Below are 19,556 nucleotides of genomic sequence, written 5' to 3'. Positions count from 1 at the left end.
GTTGGCTGCAGACAGAGACTGCTGTCCACCCATTGCTGGTGACAGCTCACTATTGTACTAGAGAGTGTGTACCATACTATTCAAGGTCACTTAGCTTTTCCTGCTATTACATCTGGGGTGAGCCCCATTATTTCTGACCCTCAAAGGAGGTCCAATGTTCCCACTAAAGGGGCTTCCTAACGAGAACTCCCCAGCAGGAACAGACACATGCAAAGTACAAGGGCAGTGCAGAACATACTCCCCCAAGGGTCTCTACAGATGACGCCATGGGCACTCCAGACCCTGTTGTTAGGAAGGAAAAGCAGGCTGCAGAACACTGTGTAGTTGGTTGAATTATGTCCCCACAAAACTCCCTGAAGCTTAAATTGTGACCCCCGAGTTTTATGTATTAGAAGCTTGGCCCCCATGGTGACTGTTGAGGGTGGACAATCCTATTACAGTAATTGAAGGGTGGAGCCTTGAAGTGATTGGATTGTAGGACTGTACAGTAGTGAATGGATTAAAAATGGTGATCAAGGGAGTGGTTTGGAGGGCTTTAAAAGAGGAAAGTCTCTCTTTCTCTGCTCTCTCTGCTCCACCATCTTGCAATGTGAGACCCCTGGGTCACTGTTGCCACCACCAGATGGACTTTGGACTTCTCAGCCTCAGAAACTGTAAGCAATAAGTTTCATCTTCTTTATAAATCACCCAGTTCAGTGTACTTTGTAAACTAATACACACTGTATGCCACCTTTTGAGTAACAACGGGAAGGGAATGAGAATACATTCATATTTGCTTGCTTTGGCATGAATACTGGGAACATGATTGGGTGATAGGGGTCATCAAGAGGTGGGAGGGACAGGAGCCCATTTCTGAGCATGCCTTTGGATCCAGTTTTGACTACTGAATCCTGTAAATAAATTACTTTAAAACACTTAAAGCAGTCCTTGTATCACCCTGGGGACCCCTCCTGTCAGATGCACACTCGCCCACCATGCCTCGCACTGCCCACGCTGGTGTCTGCAGCTTGGAGACCACCAGTATGAGGCTGATCTGTGCCACCTCAGCTCATCTTCTGACCCAGCCAACTCCTCCAAACTTGCCTTGTTTTGTTAGGCATGTTAGGGGCTTCTGTTACCCTCTGATATTTCAAATGGACCCCTCATCTGTAGGACAAGATCACACCTCGGAAGGGCTGTTGTGAGCAGGGAGTGACCTAACCCCCTCAATGGCTGTCAGGTGCTGACCCGAGCAGCGGGATCCTATTCAATACAATATCCACTTCCACCCAGTGGGCTCCCTGCACCTGGGTGTGACCCAGCCTTACAGCGAGAGGGACAGCACGTGGCCTTGGCAACGCCCAGAGCTCTACACTACAACTGCTCAACTGCAGCGGCAGGCAGTGCTCACGGGGCAGGAGGGCCTTCAACGTGGGCCAGTCCTAAGTCTGGCTGGCAAGGCCCTGGGGTGCCCAGCCCAACCTGTAACCTGGTAAGCTCCTGCCCATCCTCCGAGACTCAGCTCCAATACCACTTCCTCAGAGGCCTCGGCTCGGATCCCCCAGTCTTCTCCTCGTTGCATTCTCTCAGGGCCTGCTCTGCTCATCCCCACAGCACTGAAGATTTACAGTTTGTATTTGAGATCATGTTTACCGCTTGCCTCTCCCGAGGGTGTAGGCTCATGATGGCAGGAGACTCATGTGCTGGCTTATTTACCACTCTTTCATCACCATCCTGAAAGGCATACCAGATAAGCTGAAGAGGATTTTTCCCCAAAGGAATGCTTTATTGACAAATTACCATTATTGACTATAAAGAGAAAATACACCTGTTACCACCCTGCAATCTGCCTTCTCACCACACCCCACTGACAGGTTTCAACCCAGAAAAAGGATCCCGAGCAGTGCTCTGTCCCTACATCCTGCTCGTGTGTGGAGGGCAGCCCCCCAAGTGTCTGAAGTGGCTGGGGACATTTGGTTGTCCAAGGACATGTCCCGTTTTACCAAACCAGACACCTTAAGTCAAGTGGCTCCTTCCAAGGGAGTGTGCAGACATGCACACAGCGGGCAAGGTCTCAGTGCCCTGCTAAGAGCCATGAAGGCACAGAGCTGCCCCCATAGACCACACCTCCCAGCACACAGGGCCCTGGTGTGAGAGGAGCTGCCAGGTGTGGCAGTTTAAAAACAGGAAAGAGATCTCTGTAGCACCTGAGAAAAGGCGACACCCAAGTTCCAGCTGATCGCAATGCTCCATCCCCCACCAACTTGCAAGGTTGGTTCTGCTTCTCGTCCTTTGTGCAGTGAACAGTGGAGTCACTGACCAGTGCCACCAGTGCATACCCAGGCCCATGTGAAGATAGTCTGTGAAGGGCGGGTACATCTCTTTTCAAGGGAGCTAAAGACAGAGGCTTTTCCTTCTCTTGGCCCCTCCCACCCCCAGAGGCGAGGGGCCCTTTGGGTCAAAGTTGGGGAGCCAGTGGGAGCTGCCACAGTCACAGAGAGAAGTACATTTTGTACACTGGGATAGAGTGCATTCATGAATTAAAACACACCAATTAGTACAGGCAGGCTGCCACTCGGGCTAGATGTAAAATTCTACATAGTGCTGAAAACTCATTAAAGAACCTTCATTTTTATATATAAAAAGATTATAAACAAAGCATAAGGCGATGTAAGGCTTGTATTTCAGCTTGAGTCCAAAGAAATAATATTCTCTAACTATGAGGCTAAAGCTGCTGTGCCTAATTTTAATATTTGAAAAGTCCACTGCACTTAAAAAATAATAAATTTGCTTTTGTTAAAGCTAGATCATTAGTGTGACAATCAGGCAGCTGCTGATGATCAGTTTACTTTCTGGGGGTCTCAGAAATTGGACAGTTTTCGTGTTCAACCTTACCTGCAGATCAGGTAGGTTTTCTGGGTGGCTATTTCCTTCCGTGAGTTGGGGGGGTGGGAGAAGGAGGAGGAGGAAGGGTCAGAAAATGCTGCTTACTTTACACTTCTGACCCCTCTCATTCCTGCAACACTGTGATGAGCTACCAAGGTCCCCAAAGGGAGCTTGGGCCCAGCACCCCTTTGGACCCTCCTACCTGTCCACTTCCTGCACCCCTAGGAAGGATGGCACAGTGATCCATTTCGTCTGTGAACTTTAGTGTAAAACGTCTGTATACAAGAGAATGTTCTCTAACTCATGTGAACGCAGCAGCCACATTGACGTGTGATGGGCACGCCTGTCCTCAAAATCAGCTGTCCGTCCGCCCTTGCTGGCAGCTGCACTGCGCGGAGCTGTGGTTGGCTATGATGAGGAGGGTGTGCTTGCACGCTGTCCATGGCTGGGTGAAGCTACTGCGGGCTTAGAAAGGTGTGTGATCCGGCAGGGTCTGGTCACCACTCCCCGCTGGGGAAGAGAGGCTGTCACTGCCATTCTCTCTGCTACCCACAACCTTGGACTACAGAAGGGAAAAGACCAGGAAGGAAAAACCTGAGACAGCTCGTAACACATGGCAGGCCTTAGGCCTGTGCTCAATTCTCTACATGTTCATGTTATGTGACATGAACACTTCTCGGCAGTGAAAAGGAACAAGTCACTGACAGGCAACAACCTGGCTCTCCAGGCAGTTACTCAGAGTGCAGAGAGAGCCAGTCCCACAGGGTCACACACTGCATGGTCCTTCCATTTATGTGACACTCTTTAAATGACAAACTTATAGAAATAGAGTAATGGTTAGGGTTGCTGGGGGAAGGGCAGGAGGAAGGTGGGCATGGTGATAAAAGGCACCACGAGGGGCCCCTGGGGAAGGCCGCTCTGCATCCTGACTGTATATCACTGTTCACCTCCTGCTTGTGAGACTGCACTACAGTCTGAAAGATGTCATCGTTGGAGGAAGTTGAGTAAAACATACAAGAAACTTCTCAGTATCACCTCCAACAACTGTACACGAGACTACAATGATTAAATCAATTAAGTGACATAAGTAACCCCATCAAGAGAGTCAGAGGGTCCAGGTACAATTACCTTTATGGTCTCAACTCGGTCTTCAAACGACTTGAAGGTTGCAGAGTTCCTTTAAAAGAAGAGGAGAGAAGTCAGTACAAAAAGCAAATAGTGGTGCTGCCCTCCCAGCTCTGGAGGGCCTCAGGGTTAGGGTCATCCTCCAGAAGGACCCCTGACATCTTGAAATCTCACTGCAGAAATGTGATACACCAAAAAAGGGTGGGGGGTGCCCCATGCAGAGCCCAGCCAAGGTCATTCTGGAGGCTCCCCAGGTCAAAACTGAGGTCAGCCAACATGCCCACCAGCCACGGGAACAGGCTGAGGCCAGAGGGGAAGCTGCAGACACTGACCAAGCAGCGGACGGGACACCCAGCATATCTCTGCTGCACCCTGAATGCACACACACCCTTGGATCCTTCATACTGGGGGCGTGAAAAGTCCCAGCATGCTTCACACCTCTCTCTCAGAGAAGTCAAATGAGAGGAAGACCAAGGACAACTCTGGGGCTGCAGAGTGACGAGCAGGCAGAGGAGAGAGCAGCCAGCCCCATCCCATTTGACCCCATGTGCACAACCAGGGCTCCTCCCCCAAGTCATCTGGAGGCCAGGATGTCAACGAGGAGGCCCAGCCAGAGTGTCTCTCACAAGCAGTGCTCTGCCTGACAGAGCAGGCACAGAACAGCAGACCACGGCTCCAGGTGTTTCCATGACGGCGCTGATGCCCTTGCAGCCTCCTGAGTGGGAGTGGCTGCGGAAAACACCAGTGTCTGTGTGCAAGCCTCTCTACCCCTCCCTGGCCTGACCCTGCAGGCAGCCAGGGCCTGGACTTGGAAAGTTCAGGACAGGGTCCAGTTTGGCAGAATGGTCTCCTTCAGTGGCCTCAGGGTGGGAGCCTCACCCCCACTAGCTGTTCCTCGTCAGCCTAGAGGGGTCTTTCCCAGCCATCTACCTACAGGAGGAATGGAGTCCTTGGTTCAGAGGTACATAACTGCAAAATGTGACCAGCAGGAGCTGCCCCAACCCCCGTCCAGAGACACCCCGACTCTGGAGCAAAGGAGATCAGCATACGTTACCTCATGGCCGGCATGCTTATCGAGTGGCGGATGGAGTAGCTGCTGCTTGGAAGCGTGGTAGAAGCAGAGAGGGGAGCAAGAATTAACACCAAGAACAAGACCAGCAGGAGTTCTCAGCTTGTTCACACACAGCAGAGCGGGGAGTGGTGGAACCCCCACTCCCAGCACAGTTGGAACGAGCTGCTGGCCCCTCCACACAGTGCCCCAGAAGGAAACCTCGACCAAGGCACCTCTCCCGGCTCCATGGGGAGCGTTCAAAGTCGCCTGGTGGGGTGGCCCTGCTAAAGGAGAGCCTCAACTTAGGAAAATGGTAAGGAGACACAGGCCCGGGGCTTCTAAAACAAATTCGGTACAAATAGCCTTCAAGTGCCCTTACTTGACTTCACATTAAGTTAAGTGATCTTTTGGCAAAAGAGACACAACCAGATCAAGTTAAGTAAAAATATTTAAAATCACTGATTGTTCTGGATTTGGCTCCAGCCCTCCAAGTACCAGCCAGAAGCGCATGTGACAGGGGCCAAGGCTGGCCTGAAGAGCATGCTTTAGTCAGCACAAGGGGAAGGACCACTGGAAGTAGTATCCAAGGCCTCTCAGGTAACAAGTGGGACAAGCTCAGCCTGAAGGGACAGGACTGCTTCTCAGGACATCTGGAAGGAAGACACAGAGAACTGAGCAGCTGGAGGGCAGCACAGCCTCCTCGTGAAAGTGCTTCCTTCCAGGAACTGGCTCAGGGGTGGCTACTGAGTGAGGCTGGGTCAGGCACTCACTGACTCAGAAGCAGGTGGCCTGAGCGTTCCCAGGTGTGAAGCACTCAGAGGGGACACACATTGGGGAGGCCAGGAGAGGAGCCTCTGCATCAATCACACTGCTGGCTGATGGCCTCAAGAGCAGCAACTCCCAGCTGGTGCTGCTCTCCTGGGGAGGGGCAGGTCCCTGGCCCCACACTCACCCGCCTTCAACCAGCACAGCCTCCCCTGGAACCCCCAGCATCCACCCTGCCCTGACTCAGAGAAAAGCCTTCCATAGTGTGTCCAGGGTCAGCCTTACCTAAAGGAGTGTGCGAATGGGTGGGCCCTAAAAGGTGGCAGTAGGAGAAAAGAAGAAATGCAGCATTAAGCAAGGGACGCCAGCACCCTGCCCAAGACCCTCCACCAAGAGCCCCAGCCCCTCTGCTCAAGCTCCTGAAGCCCGAGCAGGGGACCCCATGTGGGAAGGACACTCTGTGACTGCTCCACCATCAGGGACAGCAGGACCTGCAGCCCTGTCCTAACCTCCCCAAGTCCTGACTCAGCGAGAAGCTCTCACAAGTGCACAACCAGCCCCACGGCTCCACTTCCTTGGTGTGGGCATGAGTACCAGACAAAGGACCCCTGTCTACGCTCTGTCTGGAGCTGGAAGGCAGAAGCCCCAAAGAGGTCCAAAGATAGCACCTGGAAAACAAGTGGAGCAGCAGGGGAGCGTTAGCACAATAAGAGGACCTGGAACACCCTGGGGCCAAGTACTTCTGCTCCAGGCTCCGTCACCATAGATGACAGACCTGAAAATGTGTGTCCCAGGGCAGCTTTCAGCAGGTGACACAGCTAGCCACCCTGCACTGCGTAGCAGGCCCCCCACCTCTAACACTCTGGAAGCCAAAAAAGGTGGCCATTCTGACACAGAGGGAACCACTGAAGAGCCAACACACGCTCATTGACAATGCCTAGGGTCTAGGGAGGGTAGGTGCCTTGTCCCAGGTCACCAAGCCCAATGGTGACCTGACCCTAGTGTGAATCACTCTCTAACCCAAATCCAGTTCCCTGTACCCCCTCCCCATCACTACACGCACCAGAGCTGCCCCAGGACAAGCTCATCATGGACATGGGCACTGGGCAGCTGTCCCAAAGGACCTGGACCCAATGATCAGGAGGGCCCACTAATGACCGTCCAATCCTAGACTCATATATGAACCTCCCTGAACCTGCCTTTCATTTTCAAGGAGTGGTGAACTGTCAACCTCAGTCTCTAAACTAGGAGGTCAACAGGCCACGATTTCAGAACCTGCCTGTGACCACCAAGGGACCCAAGATGTCAGAGTTCACGATCTACCACAAACACAAACCAAAAGGTGCCCTGGGGTAAGGCACACCAGCAAACAAGACATCCCTTTGGCACTTGAACACGACCAGCCAGCCAGAGAAAGCTGGCTCCTCTGACACTGTGAGGACCCCGCTTGCCCCAGCTGGCCTGCGCATGGAGAAGCACGTGTGCAAACCCACACGCAGCACGTGGGGCCCGGTGCACAGACAGCCAGCTCAGTGTCACTGTGAGAGAACCCCGTTCCCTGCCAGCCACAGCCCTGAGGCTAAACGCCACAGAGTCAGCAGCAAATCCCACGCCTCTGAAGAGAGACTAGGAGCTACACTCCTTGTCAGAGAAGTAGCAGAGAAGTGGGATCGTGTTCCTGTACTTCCAGAGAAAACCCAGCCATACAAAGAACTGCCCTTAACAAACTCAGTAGAGTAAAACTACATAAAATGAGCAAGGAAACTAAAAGCAAGAGAATACTCCTAGTGGAATTCACGATTTAGGCACAGCAGACACTTCTTGCTTCCTTAAAATGCTCTGCATGAGACCGGCATTTTCAGCAAGAAACAGGCAGCAGCCCAATGTAGAGCTCTCCCCACCATGGCCCTACTTCACCCTCCATGGCAGTACCTGGGAGAGAGGACAGGCCACCAGTGGACTAGCAACTGTCCCCAGGTTTACCACCACACAGTGCAGATGGACAAAGGAAGCGTCCCAGAGGACAGTAGTGAGTTTTCTCAAAGCCTAACGAGGAAATCACAGTGGACCCTCCTTGCTGCCAACTCAGAGCCCTTCAAAGCTGAATTCGGCTGCAGCTCAGGGGGGACCCTCCTGGGCCCAGAGCTTAGCTGTGGTTGACAGGCCCTGCATCCATTCAGCGGCCTGCAAGGAACCCCAGCCACAGAATGGCCAGAGCCCCAAGTGTGCGCAGCAGAAACACACACATGTACTGACTGCAGCTTCTCCAGAGGTTTGAAACTTCTCAAAATAAAGAGTTGGAGGGGGAGTGATTACCTCAACCAAAAATAAAAGATGAATACAGCTCGTGGGCAAAAGCTATCTCTCTGCATGGCATGGCAGGCCCCTGGGTGTGTGGACGTCTGTGTCCTCACCTCCGCCCAGCAGCCAGGACAGAGCGAGGTGCAAAAGAGCCCTCACCTTCGGTCCCCCAAGGCCAGGGGATGGGACATGCTTAACCCAAGGCAGACAGGGAGGTGCCAGCCCAAGGAAGAGACACGTGTCTGTGAATCCTGTGGAGACACTAGAAGGGAAGAGGCAAGGGGTCAGCACCCTCCTCAGCACGCCCAGCCCACAGGCAACACCGTCGGGATATCCTTGACTATCAGGATGGTGTGGGGGCTACAGGGAGGCATTCCCTGAAACCCACAAGTGAGGGGACTGGTCTTGAGCATGGGTGAGGAGTCCAGGTAGGGCAGGTGGCACCTGGGGCCAGGGCCAGGATGCTGGTGATGGTGACAATCTACACCATGGCTTTCATACCCCAGTGAGGGAGGGCTGTGCCCAAGGGCTCTAGAGGAGGTGGCACAGCTGGCTTCACACCCAGGCCTTGGCTCCAGGGCCCAGTCCCCTCGTCACCACGCCATGCCCCAGAGGAGAACCAGTAAGAATGGCCAGTGAGCCGAGAACAGAAACGCAGGGCAGGCATGCACGGCCACCAGACTGAGCAGGTTGGTGCCGTGTGCAGCCCCAAAGTGCTGAGCTACCCGCCCACCCTGGCCCCCACCCTGCTGGCTGAGGCACCTCTGATGGCAACAAGGTTCCCCCTAGCCTCTGGGAAAGACCTCACAGAGCTGGGGTGTTCTGGTATCTGACCGCACACTTTCCGAGACCCCGAGGAAGCAACACACAGAAGGTCTGTCCAAACTGACACTCCACCCTGATCCCAATCGCCAGGTCAGAGTAGCTGCCTCTCGATAAAGCTTGAAAAAAGAATCCTTCCTCACCAATCCCAAGCACCAGAAGTTTCTCAATGAAACTAGTGCCCCCTGTAGAATGCAGAAATGGCAAAAAGGCAGCCAAAAGGGGGCAGAGAAATCCCCCAAACAAGGGACTGTACAGACTGGTCCCTGCTGGTGTGGCCACACCCGTGGGCTTTAGGCTGGCTTCCAGCACTTCACCCTGGACTGGCCCCGACCAGCCCTCAGGGCAGGGGCCAGGGCATCTTACCTCATGTCTCCGAGCTTCCTGCTGATGGCAGAGCCCACCGTGGACAGAGCAGCAGAAGTCTTCTGTCCTGCCTGCGAGAGAGTTTCCTGAGTTTTCTTGTAGCTGGGAAGAAGACACACCAGTTAAACCAACCAAATAGCAGGAGCAAGCCACGGCCAAGGAAAGAGAGCACCGGAGGAGCAGCCGTGGGGAGGGAAAGGGGAGGAGTCAGAGCAGGTGGCTAGCAACCACTCAATTGCTACGGAGGGGACTTGCACCAGGGCTCCTTGGCCCCCAGGGGCACCACAGTGGCACACTGCACTGAACGCTCAGCAACATGGCCAAGTCACCCAACCCTGCGATGACACTTCGTTCTCTTATCTTAACAATTCACCTTTGCCTCCACCTGAAGCTCAGCCCGCCTGCCTGTCTTCTCATGGCATCTCTGACTACCTTGAAAACGCAATGCCTAGCTGCCACAGAGGAGACAGGCCCACTGTGGCACCTGGATCTGGGCTGCATGCCTAGGCAGGCAATGTCAGAGCGGCAGGAGCCAGAAAAATCCTCTAGTTCCCTGACCTAGCCAACATCAGCTCAAAGTTTCCCCTTCCTCTTCTGACAAAAGACAGTCCCTCAGGGGAAAAAACCCAAGTCCAACCGCTGCCCTGGGGGCATAAGCTTCACCCTTCTGACACGTGCCCTGTGGGGTGCCTCCCTCCTCCAGACTGAGTAGCCCGCCGCCCTCCAATGCTGGCTGTACAATGTCCTTTCAGAGCACGGGACAGTTGCATCCTCACACCACCCCTCACAGCGCAAGAGCATGGTCTTGGCCTGCGGTGAAGACCTCTGCTTCCACCCTCTCCAGCATCCGCCCCCATGCAGGCGCACCACACCAAGCTGGGCCTCCATGACCGCAACATCAGCAGGACAGGCAAAGGGTGGGCGGGATGTGGTATGCAGGGACAAGAGGGACACTCTGGGGCCCACCATGAGTGTCAACGCTTGAAGCTGCCGGCCCTTGTCCAGCTGCCACACAAATAAAAGATATGACAGCCTCCAACACGACAGAGCCCACTACCAAAACCCAAACCCAAAGCCTCTGGGCCACAGCTCCTCACGCATGATGCCAGGGAATTTGAGGCTGAGTCGAGACGGGACATCCGAGGCCACCTCTGCAGCACCCGGGCCTACCTGAAGAGCGTCTTCCCAGCAAACCTGGCTAAGCCTCGAGAGAATAACAGATTGGGAGACAGGCCTCCCGAAAAGACACGGGCTCCTCTGTCCCTGTCAGTGCCACCAGGTCACACTAGGCACCCTTCCTCCCCATCCACTGCTCACTGAAGGAGGCTGCCCTCCAGCCGCCCCCAACTACCACCGCAACAGTCTAACAAGACTGTGGTGATACAGGCCACAGGCAGAGCTGGCAGCACACCCCCACAGCACAGCCCGCGAGGAAAGGCTCTGCACCTGCTCTTGGGCTCACCTATAGTGCCTGCCAGAGCCCCCAACCATGGCCCAGCCAGATGATCCTGCCAAAGCCAAGTCCAGCAAGACCATCTGCAAGAAACAGACTCTGCGCACCTAGAGCCAGGGCTATTTTCTGTTACCACCAGGTGCACTAGTGACCTGCAGCATCTAGTTTCAGAAATACACATCCTCAACCTCAATTTTCCCTGAAGTAACAAATACTTGAAACCATATTAACATTTTGTGATTTGCTGAAGTAAGACAATCTGAAACAGAGGATTTAGAGAAAAAACTTCACAGAATCTGCATTTGTAACCAAAGGGTGAAGCTGGGGAAACTGAGTTGGAGAGAAGATAAGCCCCCGTGCCCAGCATTGCCTTGGGAACAAGGAGGAAGGTCACGAGGGTGACCACCCTCCCCACGCACACAAGGAGCCACTGTTGTCCCCGCAGTGCTATAAAACCACACGTACACCCTGGGTGGGCTGTGGAGCCCATCAGCATTTCTTGGATGTAGAAATGAGGGGTCCCAAGCGAGTCTCCTCCATAGCCAGATGCCCCAGAGGCAGTCGGCATAACAGGCATGGCCCGAGGCCACCACCAGCACCTCACAGGCTCTTCTCCTCCTGCAGCAGGTCCCCACCAGCACCTGTGGCCCTGGCCTCTGCTTTCTTCTTCTCAGCCCCATCCTGGGTGCCCATCCCTCCCACGGGCTCACAGTGCTGCAGACCCATTCCAAGGGCCTTGCACACATGGACATACGCTCCTCGGTGAACTGGGAGGTAGGGGCTGTTCTCACCCCATGACACAGATGGGGAGGTGAGCTCAGGAGGTGACGGGGCTGAGGGCAGAGCCAGCATCTGCACCCAGATAACTGGGCCCAGCTGTAGTTGACTACAGATAACTGCGCCCAGATAACTGTGCCTGCCGCCCCAGCCAGCACCCCTCTGGGAGTTATTGAGACCTCTCAGGAAAAGAGCCTTGGATACCAGCAGTTTCCTCCCACTAATCAGTGAACATGTCCTCCAGTCATGAGCATCTGGTGGATATTCCTTCTCCAACTTCTCTGGAACCTTTCTTGGGGGCTGCCCCAACCCTCACTCAGGGTGAGCAAGTGATCCAGGCCTGGCCAGCCAGAGGACACCAGCTCCCTGGCCATAGCGACTAGTCCAGTAAGACCCACACCTGGACCACCTTGTTGCTGGACTGCAAAGTTGGGAGCAGAGGCTTCCTTGCCAGGTGAGTTCTGCCACCTTCCTTTTGGTTGACACCACCTTTAGCTGTGCTTTCTGTCACCTACAGCCAAAAGGACTGAGTAAGCAAACTAGTACTGCAGGGCTTACAGGGCACCCACTCTCAGCACACGGGCTTTCAGCTAGATCTGCCCATTAAGAGAACATGAGGAGATCACTTCCAACCCACAGGGCACAGTGGCTCTCACACACAAAGCAGGTGGTCAGCTGGGAAGATGGAGCAGCTCAGCTCACAAGGGCCGTGCACTAGCACAGACGCTCACCGCACCTCCTGGGCCATGTTCTCGCTCCATCCTCCAGGGTGCTAGCTGGAAGGAACCTTCAGACAGGTCAGGAAAGTCAGCAAGCAAGCCCCATGGCATCCACCTGCCAGCAGCCCACCCCCTGAAACTTACATTTTCAGCTATGCTGTCCCAGAGCTGTATCACCCTCCTCCAAGGCTATCATGAGGAAATGCCTCCAGCTCTGGAAGCACCACTTTAACAACTCTTCCAGCACAGAATCACGGGTGAGATCTCTGGGGAATGGCCCCTCCCAGGGGACACACCAGCCACACACTTCCACGCCAAGCCACAGGTTTCTCTCAGAGGGCTCAGAATTCCAAGTGTCCTAAGCTTTTTGAGAAATTACTTATCTGAGTAGAATCTCAGCAGCTTTACGTCAGGTGGTTTTACAGAACAGCACTGAAGTCTCCTAAGACTATTTTCAGACTGAGTCTGCACTGTGTGTCTGCCTGGTGTGCACACCACCCAGATGACGGCCACTGTCTCAACCTAAGGAACATCTGCTTCCCGGTAAAGTCACCATTGCATGCAACCCTAAAGACGCAGCCCACCAGTGCTCCTAGAATACCCAGGGCAACAGCTGGCTGTTGTATCAAAGCACACAAACAGTCAGCACTTCCCGGCACCTGCCCCCTGTTGTGACACCAGACTGCAAAGGCTTCATGCACAGTGAGCCGAACTTGTCCCCAAGCACCTTCAAGACAAGCTCAGAAGCAAGCACTTCCTTTCAGCCCAAACATGGAAGGACTTTCTGCCCCTGTTCTATGGCAACCACGACAGCACTTCCTTCTAAACAAGAGACTGAAAAATCCCACAGGGACTATTTTTAAATATTCCCCTACCCAGTTCAAAGAATTTATAATCGGATTGAAGCACAGATAAAGAAAGTACTATCATCTAGTTTGAGAAACTCAAAACATCAGAAGTCACTTTAAACTATGGCTTCAACAGACACATGGAGCTGCCCACGCATAGCTCTCGCTCTGCTGACGCTCCATGGGACTGGTGGTGCAGCGCCTCTCAGACCATTGGCTTCACTATCCCACCAGCACAGCCCATGCCGCCTCCCATTCAAGAACCACCCCTGAAGTACAAGTGAAGCTCTGAGAACCCAACACCTGGAGTAAGTCTGCAGAGGAAGGAAGGAGGACACCAACAAAAAGAACAACCAAACAAAAACCTGCCACCACCAAAATCAGGCCGACCACCTGCCCACTGTTGACAGCCAAGGAACATCGACTAGTCAGAGATGCTGCCCAAGCCCATCTCCAGCCTGTTATCTAAGGGACGCGTGTCAGGCAGAGGAAAGTTTTCAGTGTGGTATGGTGGCTGGGTGAATTTCTTTCAGCTACTGCACCCTGTTCCACAAGAGTCTAAAGGACAGTTTCATTTGTACTTGAGAAGAGAAAAACCTATGTTTAAAAAAAAAAAAAAAAAAAAGCCAGCAAACACCAAAACAAGGCTTGTGCCAGGGGTGCAGTCTCTCTGGGCCTGAGGAGTGGGGGGGGAGGGGCTGGAGGCACAGGCACTCACAGGTCCGACTGCGTCACCTTCTCATTCCACTCTCCAAGTTTCTCAGAAGTTCTCACATAGCTAAAAACAGAAAGTCTGTGGTGAATTATTCAGAAGAATGAGAAGAGATTCCAGCTGGCAGGAAAAACAACTCTCCAGTCTGCCTGAGAACAGGGTGCCCTACCTCGACCTCACCCTATGCAGGACCAGGGAGTCCAGGTGGGCGTCAGCAGGGCAGAAATGACCACTTCCTTTACATTAAACCAAGGGAGTCAAGGCCTCTTACTGGCTGCTTCCAAACAGGCTCACTCAATCCCCCCATAGCTATAAGGAACTCCTTCCCCAAGTGCTAACTCTCCACCCACAAGGCACACCCTTGAAGGGTAGAGGCAAACCCTAGCTGTAGGGCAGGTACCTACGCGTTAGAGACCTGCACATCATGCCAGCTCCTGGACAGGTTCTGCTTCAGCTCCCCCAAGGTGGAGAGGCCCAGCCTCCTCTTCAGCTCTCCACAGTGCCTCTCCTTGGCTGCCAGGACCTGGCGCAGAGTGACAATTTCCTCTTCCACCTGCAAAGCATGCAGCTGACATGATGAGCCATCACTACTGGAGGAAGTGACTAACGTCCTTATACACACTGCAGTGAGGGTTCTCAGAATTACATAAGAACTTTCTGCTTACAGAAACATAACTTGTCTTAGGAATAGAGTCTACGACAGACATCTGTTCTCTTTTTATCTGGTACTAGCACTCTAATTTCTAGTGAACTGTCCCATCCCCCCAAACCAGGTGGCTCTGGTGGGGCAACCAATCACTATGTCCACCCTTGGTGGCAAGGACTGGCCTGAGAAGACCAAGCGAGGTCTGTGAGAGCTCCTCCCTGGGACGGAGCATGGGTGTTAAACAGAGAAGCCCCTTTTCCCTCTGGGCTCTGGGTGTGGGCTTAGACAACAGAAGCTGGAACTGCTGGCAGCCAGACCCCATCTGCACCCATGGGGGAATTCCATATGCAGTGAGAAGGAAGCAGAGCTGATGGATGAATGGAGACCTAGGTGACAGAGACAGAGACACGGCCCTTATGATAACATCTGTGTTCTTGAGGTCAGCTCCAGGCCTTGGCAAAAGCCAGTTACACAAGCCAAAAATTTAAGCTCTCTTTTTTGCTTCAGGCAGTTTGAGTTGGGTAACAGAAAGATTCCTGATAATAAATACTTAAATATTTTCAGGTCTTAAATTAAAAAAGAAAGAAAGAAAGAAAGTCTTCTAAAAGAAGCATTCCCTAAAGCTTTTAAAGCTTTACCACTTTCAAATGAGTTCTCAATATTTTCAACACCTACGTGAATAGCTATTCTAAAAAAATTCCCTTTCTTAAAAAAGTGATCGTTTGGACTAAGCCACTAAAAAACAGCTAAGAGCCCCGTAAATCACTAGGTTTTGCTTTAGACAATAGTTGAAACAAGAAATAACTTTAAAAACATAGGATTATCTAAGACCAAACTACTATTAGTCACCCAACAATTAAGTACAATCAGTGGCCAGAGTGCTCCATTTATGGTCCAGTGACCAACAGGGCTAAGGGACATGTGGTCTAGTTGTCTTGGGGAGCATGAAAATTGAGCACTTTAAGTGACACAGAACTTCTTCACCATGCAGTTCACCTCTGAAAACCCTGTGGTTTTAGTTTCTAAACCAAAATATTCTGAAATAAAATGTAAAGCAAAGTCTCCTTGGACTTCTTCCTACTTTTCTCTTAATCTTCTTGTGTTATGTCCCCCGTGATTTGAAACCTGGCCCTGGGGCTGAGGTTCAGCTGCATACTCGCTCTGCTCAGACCTAGGCTTGGGTCCAAGCATATTGAGAGGGGTGGGTCTCGCCCCTGAAGACAGAATGGAGGCTGAAAACAAGCAGTGCTCCAGACTCTGAAAGTTCATTTCCCCATATTCTGGAATCTGAAATGAGTCACTGTTAAATTCTGTATTACAGAGTGAAAAGAAACACTTGTGGCAATTGGTTTGAATATAAATAATGCTTAGAGGCTTTTGTTCTTAATGCCTATTTTATTCTTAAAGAACTATCACCTAAAGATTATATGAAGCACTCTTTACAAAATAATTACTTTTAAAGGGAAATTAATAACCAGGGCAGATAGATTCATGAGGTCGCAAAAGAAACTCTCAGCCAGTGGCATGCTCAGAGAGCTATCCCTGGGTGGAAATTCTCGTGGGGCACCTACAAAGTGCCAGGCACAGAGTGGGGAGGACAAGGTCAGGCCCTGTCTGCACCACCAGGTGGCTCTGAGTCCAATACATGGAACTAGGCATATACAAAGTAATCAGTGGGAACACAGAACAGGGTGGGACCCCCCAGGGACAATTCCCCCAAAGCACAGCAACTGCTCTGGCCCCTCACTGACCCAAGAGGGCCTTGACTCACAGTCACCCCATGATAGACTACCAAGCCACAGCACCTTGGCGAGCTCGGCCCTGAGCTCCTCCTCCTCAGCCTCCGTCAGGCCCTCGACAGCAGGAGGCCGGGCAGTCACACCTGTGTCCACAGGGACATCAGTCAAGAAGTCAGACAGCAGACCTTTGTTAGGAGAATTCAGGTTGATATCTGCCAGAGACAAAATAAGATCAGAAAGCATCAAGTAAATTAGGGGGAAGTCAATAGGGTAGAGGTCTCCACTAGAAAGAAAGGGCAGGTGGCTGGGGAAAGAGGGTGGGCGTGAGGGAGGCTGTGGAGACTGACACCACCTCTTCTCCAAAAGGTCTGTGAAGACAGTTTGGGCATTACACTAAGGGCAGCTACATCTCAGGCCACCCAAGACACAAAGCCAATACCACCTATGCTGCTTCAGACCACTAGAAATGCTGGCGCAAGACAGCCAAACTCTAACTCTGGTTTCCCCTGTGGGGATACTGTCTTGAGACACAAAACCTTCCCTATGAAGAAAGTAACCCAATCTAAAAGATCTTCCATTTTTTAGAGTGAAGGAACCCAATATGGCTATAAACACAATAGCATCACTTTTTTTTTTTTTTGTCGTTTTTTCGTGACCGGCACTCAGCCAGTGAGTGCGCCGGTCAGTCCTATATAGGATCCGAACCCGCGGCGGGAGCGTCGCCGCGCTGCCAGCGCAGCACTCTACCAAGTGCGCCAAGGGCTCGGCCCAATAGCATCACTTTCTACTTAACTCATCTGCCAGGACACATGCTAAAATTACATACAAGGAGCACGCATAGTCATCCAGCCCCTGCAGGGAGTCGGCAAAACAAAAGTCCCTTTAATCTCGTCATCAATCCCCATCCCACAGCCAGGAGGCCACCAGCATGTGGAGAGTGCAGAGGGGAACAATGCCTCCACATACCTCTGTTATGCCCAGATCAGGTTCAAATTTTTCTTCATGTTAAATGCATCTTCCTGTCTGCACTGAAAGTCTACAGATAGCACATAAGGATAAGCAGTAGCCGGTTGTATCTCATTCCCTTTGCATGTCCCATACAGCTGAAGCTGTGCACTTTCTTGATGCTCAACATATGTTTACTAAATGAAGCACATCCACTTTTTACCAACAGAATCTGATTTTTTTTTTTTTTTGGCTGGCCAGTGGAGGGAACCAAATCTTTGACCTTGGTGTACAAGGCCTCCCTCTAACCTACTGAGCTAACCAGCCAGGATGAATCTGATTTTTAACTGAGATCAACCCATATGATTTTACTTCATCATTTGTATACACTGTGTTGAACACACTTGAGTTCAGTAAGTGCCTTAAAATCTCTATAATTTTTCTTTCATTTAAAAAAAATAAATGTAGGCTCTTGGACAGTTTGTGCCTATGAAGCTAAAATTGAATCCCATGGAAATCATCCCCAGATAGAAACTGGGCACTTACATGTGCCAGGCACTTTAAATCACTCTACAAGATATCAACCTCACCACACCACTGCAAGTAGAAGCCGTTCACATCCCGATTTACAGAAGAGAATGAGGCCAGGAAAGTGTCGTACTGACCAAAGGTACTACAGAGAATAAGCGTGGGGCTGGTGCCATAGGCAGAATTAGAGAGCTAGAGCCCTTCACTCCAGGTGAGTCCCAGCTCTCTAACACTGCATAGTTATCTACAAAATGGGGATAATACAATGACCAATCTCAAAAGTTTATTCTGAAAATGGTAAAAGATCATTTGAGAAACAGACTTAAGATGGTGTCAGGCACACAGAGCTCAGCAACGTTTTGTCATTGTTATGATCAAAATCTAGTGCTTGTGATGCTTAATTAAATTAGAGGTGCAAGTTAAACAATGAAAAGCCTCCTGAGTTTAACAGAGTCGGAGGTTTCTGATGCTAAACTCTTTTGTCGATAGCCCTCAAAAGTAGAAAAACCTCCATAATGTATCAGAACCAAGGAATTCTGTTGCTTGATTAATACGGTGTTACAGGACAAACAGAAAAGCTACCTGAGTTTATCCAGTGTAGTTATTTCAGCGTGGGAATTTGCATCCCCTCTCCAGAGCCCCAGAATGGAAAACATAGTTGTACCATCCTCTTAAGATTTTAACCTCCTGGGCCCGCTGCGCGCCCCGCAGTGGCCGTCTCCTCCGGTTCGGGGTGTCTGTTCTGGAGACAGGCCTGGCACGCTGGGTGTGCCCGCGACTCACTCCACCTTCGAGGCAACCCCTAGGTAAGCTGGGCTCCGAGCAGCTCGGCCACGCCGGGGGCTCTGCGCTGAAACGAGGACGGCTTCACCCGCCTTTCCCTGCCCGAGAGTCGCCCACAACACCTCGGCCCGGGTCCAGCCCTGATGGAGCGACCCCGAGGGCCCTGCGCAGAGACGGAGGGCGGTGGAGCGAGCAAGGGCCGGGCGGCGGGTGAGTGGCATAAAGAGAGCTACCTGGAGGGAGGAAACCCACGCTCTGGGAACAAAGGGAGGGCGCCGGGGACGCGGACCGCCGCGCGGTCCCAGGGGAGGCCAGTAGAGCCGCTGGAGAGCGGCCGGGAAGCGGTCCGAGCCGGGGGCAGAGATGCACACCACGACCATCGTGAGCTTCGAGATCAGGGGCCTGGGAGCTGAAGAGGGGCCTCGGGGCTGGCGGACGGGCTGAGGGGAACGAGAATCCGGGACACGAGCCCGGGGAGGGTCCGGGACGCGGGGCGGTCCGGCCCGATCTGCGGCGGAGGCACCGAGCCCGACGGATACCTTGGCCTGCGGGGTCCATGTTCCGGCGGCGGCCAGGCCGCAGCTGGCGTCGAGGCTAAGGTTGCGGGCGGCAGCAGCCGAGCACCGGGAGTTGACCGTCGCATACACACCAGCCAGCGGAACCGCCTCGGCCACCGGCGCATTGCGTAATCAGCGACGCGACGGCCCACTTCCGCTCGGGCGTGTGCTCCGCCTTCGTCCCGCCCTCCACGGGCGGCGTCCAATGAGAGTGTTTTTGGCTCAGTCCCGGTTTGTCTGCTCCATCCTGATAGGCCGAAGCTGCTAGCGAAGCCGGAAAGAGAAGCAGGGTTCTGAGGAAACCCCGCCGAGGTCGGCTCCACCAGCGAGACGCACAGGTAGAACGGTCAGAGGAGCAGGAGCACAGGGGAGGTGGGAAGTGGGAGGACCGTCCGACATGGCGCTGGGGAAGCCGGGCCTGTATACGCTACCCATGAGTGCCACGGTCGCGCGCTCAGCGAGTCAGGCTCAGACCCCTTGAGGTCCCTCCAGGGCCCGACCCCCTGACTTTGGGGGTCAGCTCCCCCCCGTAAGCCTTTTTTTGGTTTTCTTCT

At 52.7% G+C, this 19,556-nt stretch overlaps 1 protein-coding gene across 16 annotated transcripts; it reads right to left on the bottom strand.

The window, feature by feature from the left end:
* Positions 1-1,742: 1,742 nt before the first annotated feature.
* On the bottom strand, positions 1,743-19,116 carry TPD52L2 (TPD52 like 2). Of its 16 annotated transcripts, none has more exons than XM_063090850.1 (9): positions 18,985-19,116; positions 16,256-16,401; positions 14,209-14,357; positions 13,811-13,870; positions 9,296-9,397; positions 6,092-6,118; positions 5,045-5,089; positions 3,994-4,042; positions 1,743-3,427 (listed from the first exon to the last, which is right to left on the bottom strand). In XM_063090850.1, exons 1-9 carry the CDS (start codon positions 19,001-19,003, stop codon positions 3,332-3,334), a joined length of 693 nt encoding a protein of 230 aa, XP_062946920.1. In that variant the 5' UTR covers positions 19,004-19,116; the 3' UTR covers positions 1,743-3,331. The 16 variants fall into 16 exon arrangements, with proteins under 16 accessions (XP_062946920.1, XP_062946929.1, XP_062946953.1 ...); XM_063090859.1 differs by having other exon boundaries at positions 5,045-5,086; XM_063090874.1 differs by lacking the exon at positions 6,092-6,118 and adding an exon at positions 8,267-8,369 and having other exon boundaries at positions 3,340-3,427; positions 5,045-5,086.
* Between the last annotated feature and the right edge of the window lie 440 nt (positions 19,117-19,556).

The sequence above is a fragment of the Cynocephalus volans genome, chromosome 1, assembly GCF_027409185.1.
Source record: "Cynocephalus volans isolate mCynVol1 chromosome 1, mCynVol1.pri, whole genome shotgun sequence".
Lineage (NCBI taxonomy): Eukaryota > Metazoa > Chordata > Mammalia > Dermoptera > Cynocephalidae > Cynocephalus > Cynocephalus volans.
The sequence above is the reverse complement of the archived record's forward strand: the minus strand, read 5'-3'. Positions and strand labels throughout refer to the sequence as shown.